Source organism: Sorex araneus, chromosome 1 (genome assembly GCF_027595985.1).
Source record: "Sorex araneus isolate mSorAra2 chromosome 1, mSorAra2.pri, whole genome shotgun sequence".
Taxonomy (NCBI): Eukaryota; Metazoa; Chordata; class Mammalia; order Eulipotyphla; family Soricidae; genus Sorex; species Sorex araneus.
The window spans coordinates 80,154,146-80,163,291 of NC_073302.1; the positions used below are offsets into that span (position 1 = coordinate 80,154,146).

The 9,146-nt window shown below is 45.9% G+C and overlaps 1 protein-coding gene across 8 annotated transcripts in view; it reads right to left on the bottom strand.

Annotated features, from left to right (window-relative positions):
• Positions 1 to 8,679, bottom strand: part of NTRK2 (neurotrophic receptor tyrosine kinase 2) — a 398,774-nt gene extending 390,095 nt beyond the window's left edge. For 2 of the 8 annotated variants that reach the window (XM_055135716.1, XM_055135853.1), the window contains exons 1-2: positions 8,129 to 8,642; positions 7,286 to 7,776 (exon numbers count right to left, since the gene is read on the bottom strand). In XM_055135716.1, the coding sequence (XP_054991691.1) occupies positions 7,286 to 7,494 (209 nt within the window). In that variant the 5' untranslated portion in view covers positions 7,495 to 7,776; positions 8,129 to 8,642. Of the gene's footprint in view, positions 1 to 7,285; positions 7,777 to 8,004 lie in introns of all 8 variants that reach the window. The other 6 variants (XM_055135520.1, XM_055135455.1, XM_055135589.1 and 3 more) reach the window with 6 other exon arrangements.
• Positions 8,680 to 9,146: the final 467 nt, after the last annotated feature.

Here is a 9,146-nt window from a genome sequence, read left to right on the forward strand (position 1 = left end):
CTCTGGATGAGTTTAAGTGTGGTCCGGAGAATTACTGGAATATACAACTATGGGAAAGAGTGGGACACTAAATAAAAAGTAAGTCCTTATTGCAGTAAAAATGAGAATTGCCAGTAGGGTGTGATTCTTACATTTTTATTCTGTATAAAAATATACCAGATTTCCAGGATCACAGGAATCACTTCTGTTCTAATAATATAAAAGATTGCAAAGGAACAGATGATGGAAGAAAACAAGAATGCAATGAACCCCAGTGAACCTCCTTTCCACCAAGTTGTTCAGTCTATGATTTTATGGGGTTTTTGGTTTGGGGGATCATAGCCTGTGGCATTGGGGCTATGCCAGGCTTGTGTTCATGTTCATCCCAAGTGTCATAGGCCCATGAGGTAACAAACATCAAACGGGGGCTTTGACAAACACAAACACTTGAGCCACTCGAACTATCTCTCTAGCCTGCTCCCTAGTCTGTGAACATGTACTGGGGTTAGCACATCTCCCCTAAAATGTCTTAGGGTCTAGATATTTTAACCAATGTAAAATATTAACCAATGGATTCAGACAGAACTTTTAAGTGAGACATGGATCGATCTAGAATTACACTGTGCTTGACTGAGGGTCCTGAGTAAGACAATCAATTTGAGCTTGAGTTGTCAAGACCTTACTGTCCACTTCAGAGCAAGATTGCCAAACTATCTGTCACATATCTGGAAAGTGCCATCCAGGTCCCAGGAGAAAGGTCTGCATGGAAACAGAGGTGTGCTCTTAAAGGAAGCTCTGGGCAACATTCCTGTTTGAAAAGTATATTCTGAATGAGAGTCAGCACTCCTTAAACTGATCACTGGCTCAGTCATCGGTCTTGGTGCAAAGAACAGTCAGGGAAAAAGAGAAGGCGGGGAGAGAATAAACACTGTCGAGATGCAGTTCTTTTATGGGAACTGAGGCAGTGCTTTTTCTCATAGAAAGATAAATAAAGTCTTTGTCATGGGATCATGCACTTTTTAATCACTGCATCTCTGTAGAGATGAGTTCATGCAGACTTGGCCAAACTGAGTTTGTTTTTGCATTCCTAATGTTGCTTAAATGGCACTCTACAATTCAGGGACGGCAGCTAAGGTAGAGCCTTGGGATGCTTAGGGAAAGCTTTAAGTACCTCGGAGTCTCTAAAACATCATGGCCTTCAGGAACCCTCTTTGTTACCCTACATTTATGCAGAGGGAGACAGCTGACCAGAGGTCTCACAGTGTCATACTACCACCTCCTTTCCATTTCATTTAATTTTTTTGTTTTGTGGCACACCCAAATGTCCTCGGGGTTTATTCCTGACTCTGTACTCAGGGATCACACCTGGTGGGCTTGGGGGACCATAAGTGATGGTGAGGACTGAACCTAGGTTGCCTGCATACATGCCCTACCCACTGTATTATCTCTGCAGCCTTTCACCAAAACCTTTTTAGAAAAAAAGTCATTCAGTACCCCCTCCTCAGGAAATCTACCTCATTTAAACAAGCAAACAGAAAGCACCTCCTAATCACACCTGAGCTACTACTGACCCCCTAAATCATTCAAACATCAGGGGCAGGGATGAGGGTAATGACCCACTTTGAGAAACACAGAAGAACATTTCTAGGGTTCCTTCTGCATTCCTCATTCAATGACCTTGTAATTTTGGACCCAATAATCCAACACTAAATTGTCAATAGTTTAGTGACTAGCAAGGTGCATTTTAAAAGTACATGTTTGGTGGAATTCAGAATAGACACTGAAAATACAGGACTCAAGGACATCGAGTTCTGCCACATTTCACACTGCCTGGCACCAAGCACTCCATTTTACTTTCTGATATTTGTGTATCTGATATTTCTATTATCTCCCCAAGAGAAGCTTCATGCAGCTTCAGAGGCAGAGTAAACTTGTCTGGGTTTCAAAATCAGATTTCTAGACCTATTTCTGAAAAGCTCAGGACCAGGGCTATCAAGAGGCTTATTAAGACCTTGGCCTAACTGCAGTATTACTTTTCTTCTCAGGTTTAGCAGCATTCCAAAATATCCATTCCTTCAGCTCTAGAATCAATACTTATGGCTTCCCAGTACTTTGGTCAGCCCAGGGAGCAAAGTAAGTGGTGGGAAGACTCCCCGCTTTTGTGGGATCTTTGCCTTTGTTAATGGAGATAAATGAGCAATAAAACATAAAGCTAAATGTATACGGCTACTGTGGGCACAGAGCTCTGCCACCTAGGGATGAGGATTCCACAGAGAGAGTTGTTTTGTTTGTGTTTTAAATAACTTGACCAATAGATTATGAAAATGAACATTCAGACCAGAGAGATAGTAGATGGGTTACAACAAATACCCTACATGTGGCTGACCCCAGCTGATCCCTGACACCACATTGTCACTTGAGTACACCTCAGAGAGGCTCCCAAGCACCATTGGGTATGGTCCAAACTCCACCCAACACACATACACACACACACACACACAACTGTTTATCAATTTCCACATTTTTCTTTCCTTCTTTCTCACACATATTAAACAAGCAAAACAATTGTATTCTGACTAAATAATCTCTTACCCCAATTACCCAATTAATTTATAAAACATCGAGAAACATAAAGTTGCCCCAAAGGACAGGAAGTATAATGTCACCAACAATATTTGAAACTACAAGGAGCGGATCTCTGGAGAACCGGTTAAGTGAACCTGAAGGACAGTGTCCTCACTATCCTCACTAGTGGCCTCCAATAGTGACCCCATAATGTTTCTTCCCTAACAGACAAGATGAGCAAAGAGTTAACGCTGGAGGCACTTGCTTGGTACCAAAGGCTGCAAGAAAAGAAAAAGAACAAAAGGAGAGAAAAAAAAATTCTCTTTCCCCAGTTAGACAAAACTCTAGGTTTTATACTCCTATGACCTAGATATAATCAAAGAGATCATACAGAATGTTCCTGGGGAGAAAAAAGATCTTAACTCTCAGCTACTTGGACAACTTTTCAAGCTCAGAAAATGTCTTTACAAGGGAATACTGAAACAGACACAAGCAGAAGCTTATGTCTAAAAACAGTAAATGATCTTTAACAAAACTCAACCTCAGCATCGGGAACCTAGGCCCACGTTGTCTCAACTTCCCATTACTTTCTCTAATAACATATAGCCCAGATTCTTAAAAAAAAAAACTCAGTGCTTTTAATTCCCACAAGGAAATATCACTTTTCGGGGTATTTAATATAAATACTATATACAAATATAAAATAGTATATATTTTCATGCATAGTAATGAGAAGTGATGGGAGTAGGGGCATTGGGCTGAAAGGGTCTTAGAACTTTTCAACTATTTTCATCAGTGTAGTAGAGACATCCATAACGGAGGATGTACACACCAGGTACAAACTCAGACTTCAAACACTCCTGCTGGGCTGGACTCTTTCATAATGAAGACAGGACATTCCCAAATCCAGCTTACAAATTGTATTAACTAATGGATATTGCAAATTAGACTGTACTATATATAAACAAGTTTTTTAACAAATCCAGTGTAGCTTTGGAATCACACTTAACATTTACTCTGTGGTGCTTTGTCTTTGTCTGGGGTCACACTGGCAGTGCTCAAGGGCTCTTCCTGGTGAACTGAAGGAGGGAGTGGCCCACAGTTGCACTCAGGAACTGTGTGATTCTGGGGTACACAACCTGAGTCTCCTAAATGCAAAGCATCCACCTTAAGGTTTTGCACTCTCTCCCTGGTCCAGCTCTGGTTCTTAATGCACAGTTCAGAATTCTAGAAGCTCCAATGGAGGAGGGCCCAAGAAGTAATAGCAGAGTAATAAAGACAGATGGATTTCACTGAACTCTCATAAATGACAGGGACTGTGTGGGGAGTGAAAGTGGGGGAGAAGGAACATTGGTACAATTAATTTCAGTGGAAAGCTTAGGGGTAAGAGGGCCAAAATTGATGTATTAATGACATAACATTAGTCACTCAACCAAACCAACAAGAAATTTTACACAGCAGAAAAATTCTATTTATGTTGCACTAAAAAGAAAAATATTAGACTTGTCTATAAATATTATCTTCAAATCAGAGATTTCCACCCAATAATAACTTATTTTTAAAAAGTTCATCATTGAATTTCAAAAAATAAAATATGGACAATATATAATTCATGGCCTTCTCAAAAAAATCTATATTTATTTAACATTACTAAACAATTAACAATTGGTTTAGATGGTAAATTTTAAGTCACACATTTTGAACACTAATAAAAATGCATGACTTATTTTTCACCAAGTCTTTTACCACTTGGGTATGATAGAACCATATAACGTGTCGTTTGCAGTGAATTTTGGTACTTGATACAACTGAAACTTTAGTGCCCAGTTACATAATTCCAGTAATTGGCTTTAATCTAGAATTCCAGTACTCTGTGACAACAGTATTGCTTTTAAATTTAAATGTTTGGCAGCACTGCCTTAGTAACATTTCCCCGCCCCAGCCCCAGATAATAGACTGGAACCTACCAGAGGCTGGTCAGGTTTAGTCTATAAGACAGAGATCTCTCTCTTACAGACCTTGATAAAGATCACGTTAGTTGGTAAAGAGTATGAAACAAATGTTGTGGTGGGAAGATTTTTAATAAAGCAGATCCGAACAATGACTTCAAAAAGGAACTATAAACTGAAAATATACATGTTAAAACAAAAAAATCTTTCTCTTAATTTATATGCATATTTTTCAAATGCTTCTGTATTGGCTTCCACTGAACCCTATGAGGCAGAGTGAGCATATTTCCTCTTAGTGATAAATGTTAAAAGATGCACTATTTTAATGAAACTGAAAATATTATTTCAATAAGTTTATCATAGTTTATTTACTAATATTACTACTATTTAAAAAAATTAAGGTGGCATCAAGTAAGCATCATTAAATTAAAACTTTAAAATGGGTTATTTCAGGGCTACCACTGGATCTAATAATGAAGTTTGAGTGGTTTTTTTTTAAAGCACAGTATTTTGGTTCCAAGTGAAGCTGGTATTCAGTGCCCAAGGATTTTCAAACTGTTGAGCAAATATCAGTATGTAAGGAAAAGAGAATAAATGGTGCATAAGATGAGAGTAAAACAAGTTCATTGACTAATGTCATTTTGATATCAAAATACAAAAATTCAAAATAATTAAATGAAGTGCTTTTCTCAGCAAGTTTGTGTATACACTTTACAGATAAAGAAAAATAGACACTGATTAGGCTCAAACAGAGCTGAGAGAAGCTCACAGAAGCACACTTTTACTTCCAGTTTTGACTAATGCAGAGAAATAACCTACTTCCCCACCCCCAAACACTTAACCCTAGTCATCACTCAGTTCTCTCAATCTCAATAGCTTTCCAAATTAAAAGGGAAATAAAAATAAGGGTAGAGAAAGAATTAAAGAAATGGACAAAGATTTTGGTAAAGATTGTTTAAATCAATTTTTTAAAGTCTAAAAATATGAATCTGCCATCAGAAAATAAACAGCAACCAGATAGAAAAACATCTCTGCTCAATTCTCATGTATTTCACGTAAAATTTCATTTTATTTCAGCTAAACAGTAATGTTTAGTTTTCTTTCCTTTTTCATTGCTGCCACCCTTATATTAGTGAAAATAATAAAGTGGACAGGATTAGCCTCATCTCATTGCCTTCTTCATTATACATCTCTCATCTAATACAGAGTGTTAAGATAATAATGATGATAATAAAGACAGCCATCTCACTGTACAAAGGCAATTCCTAATGTCTCAGAACAGGCTGAAGGACCCTGAATCCCACATAACCTCCTCCATTTGACTACTGATACCCCAGCTCATGAAAGAGACACAGATGCTGCGCAAACGCCACAAAACCTGGGCCTACCCAGGTAAGCTCTGGCCAGCACAGACCAGGGCCTCCGCACTTGGGTCCCTGCCTAGCCTTGGCCCTGAGCCCTGCCCGCTAGCATCCCTGCTCAAGAATGAGCCTGAAGCACCCTTTCTGGATCCAACCTGACAGTTGAATCTCCAGGTGTTTCTCAGCTCTGCTAGGCCCCACGTTCCCGTTTCCCTCAGTTCTGTAGCCTATGCCTCATAAGACTATCACCAACAGAACAAACAACAGATTAAGGAAGATTGCTTACCTACATTACAAAATATGTCATCTCAGCTAGGATGGCAGAAATTGGGTGTATGTGTGTGTGTTGGGGGTGGGGGTGGTTTCTCCTGGGGGCAGGGTAGGGGGAGGCATGCGCATTCATCAGCTGAAGGCCACATCCTGAGCCTGACTTTCACAGCTGCTGGTCCTGGGATAGTCCTTACAGGGATGAATCAAAACCAAGTGCTGATGGAACATGTAGATTAGCAAAATTCCCTTTTTTAAAAACCAACTGCATCTCTAGTAAAGGTGACCAGGAGTGCTGGACTGTTTGTGCATTCCTGCTTGATTTGTCACGAGGCTTCAGAAGAGAAGGGCAAAGGCACACAATTCTGCCTTTTTTATCAGACCAAGACAAGTTGAACCTCTCCAGGATTTAGCAGTCCCATGTTTAAGGCAGTATTCACCAAAAATGCACACTGATTCTTCACCCAACCTAGTCCAGGGAAATTATTCAACGGAAACATAAACTGTATAATCCAAATGGCCTCAAAATTATATCTCTGGGAAATCAAGTCCAAATTAAATTAGACCAGGCTTTTAGACTTCCAAAGATCACATTTTCTTGTTTGCGCCAGCTCATTTCAACACTCAGAACTTCTCTTACAGATCATTTTCAAAACCATCTCTGGCTGTTACCTCTTAAGCAAAATCTGATATATAAAATTAAAAGGAAAATTTGGTGAGGTCCAACCCTCAGAGAAAGATGTTAAGGGGGGAGATTCTGACCTCCTTCAATAGATGCCAAAACGTTCATTATTTTAACCTCCTTTCTAGCAAAAACAAAACCAAACATCTCCTTTCTATACTCCTAGCAAGCCATATACATAGCACCAAACGAAACACAAATGTCTAAAACTAAGTGTATCCATATGGAGAATCTTAAAGCACACCTAGAAGGGCTCTGAAAGACATGAGAGTCCCTGTTCACAACGAACAGGTCTGTGTCCAAATGCTTATATTCAATTCTGACACACATAAGGTGTCAAACCACGCTGGTCCCCGGCAGATGAGGCCAGCACCTCTCCACTTTGCCTCCTCTTTAGACTTGAGACATCCAGCAGTCATGCCCCCACTGGCAAGCCCGAACTCTAGGGGGACAAGGAGAGAACGAAGAGGCCAGGCACTCACATTTCGGTTATGTTCTCGGGGTCTGCATTGTTAGTGTCCAATCTGGGAAATGCCACGATGCCAGGAGAAGCGTCGCTGCACCAGATTCGAGAAGCGCTGCACTGGCAGGACGCGGGGCAGGCGAAGGCAGCCCTGCAGAAGGCCAGCGCCAGCCAGCAGAAGCCCCAGAGGCGCGCCACGGCAGGTCCGTGCCACCTCGTCCGGAACATCTTAGACGTCAGCTCCAGCCCAAGTGGGCCCGAGTGCGTGTCCCCGCGCCGCGCTAGGCAGCCCTGGCCGCGCTGGCCGCGCTGTCGCGTCTGGGTGTTGGGTGCCGCGCGCGTCCCGGTGGGCCGCACCGTTCACAGGACCCGGGACATCGCCAGCTGCCTCGCAGGGGGCGCTGCCGCGTCTCCGGACTCCGTCACGGCCTCTGCTACATGGCCCGGCCACCGGCACCCTCGGCTCAGGCTCCCGGCGACGCTCGGCAGGATCCGGGACACACCTCGGGGCTGAGGACAAACAGACTAGCATCAGACAGAGCGCCCGAGCGGGGACCCCCCACCCCTCGCTCCTCCCGCTCCCGCGTCGCTGCCCCCAAGCCGGCCGCAGGCTGGACCGACGGACGCGCGGTTCCCGCCCCGGGCTCAGCCCTCCCGCTCGAGGGCACTGCGCCCCGGGCCACCTGCGTGCCCACCCCTCTCCGAGGCACTAGCCCCGAGTCAGGCCGGACCACGGACCCCGAGCACCCGGGCGCGGAGACGCCAGCGCCTGTGGCTCGCGCGGGAGCCCCCAATGATGCTGCAGAATCCGCCGCCGTCGCCGAGCTTGGGGGGCGCGGGCAGGTGGCGCGGCGCGTCCCACCTGGGGAGCCCCGGGGGGCGCGAGGGCAGAGCCTGCGGGTCACCGTCCGCGCCGCTCACCAGCTCCAGCTCCCGCTGCCAGCGCGCACGGCCCAGCTCCAGCCCGATCCCGAGCCGCCGCCGCCTCGGCTACTGCTGGCGAAGTGACGTGAGGGCTGACGCAGAGCAGGGGCAGAAACTCCAGAAATTAGTCTGAAATCCAAAAACACACTCGCGCATCCACACGGCCCAGAACACCCTCCAGACAAAAGCGACAGGAGGGGAGGGGAGCCGGAGGCGAGCGGGCGGGGGCGGCTGGGGGCCCTGGCCTGCGCGCACGCAGCCTGGGGGAGGGCACCCGCGCACACGCACACCAGCGGCCCGGACACGCACGCCCGTGTGTGTGTGCGTGTGTGTGTGCGTGTGTGTATGTGCGTGTGTGTGCGTGTGCGTGCTCACAGCCAGGTACCTCGCCGCTCCGCCCTCGGCTCCCGCTGCAAGGAGCGGTCCCTGCTGCAGTCACTGCGCAGCCCGAAATGGAAACCCGGCTGGGTGGGGCGAGGGGGCGCGGATTCTTATTATAGGAACCCTCTCTGCCCCCCCCTCCTCAGCCCCCGAAAGAGCAAGCTACCCTAAAAGCAAATGCATACTCTAACAGCACAACGCCGTCAGCCTCGGTCCCCAAGCAAACTGTCCCCGTTCCCGGTCATCAATTTGGAGTGTGGGCTTGGGGAGTGTCTCCCTGTGGGTGCTTGTACAGAGAGAGGGCAGGGGCTCTCCGTATCCACAGCCCCCTGCCCGCGTGGGCCTTTTCCCTGCGGGTTTCTGCCACCGCACGCCGGGAAACAGACACGCGGAAGGAGCGGGTCTCGCCTGACGCAGACTGGGGCGCAGGACTGCGCGGGGCTGCGGGGGCCTGTCCTGGGTCGCGCCGCATCACTGCTGCCGTCCCACCAGCTCGCAGGATGGAGCCGTTCCTAGGCTATCCCCCCCCCCCTCCGGCCCCCCGCCCCGGAGGCCCAGTCACACGCGGGGTGCGC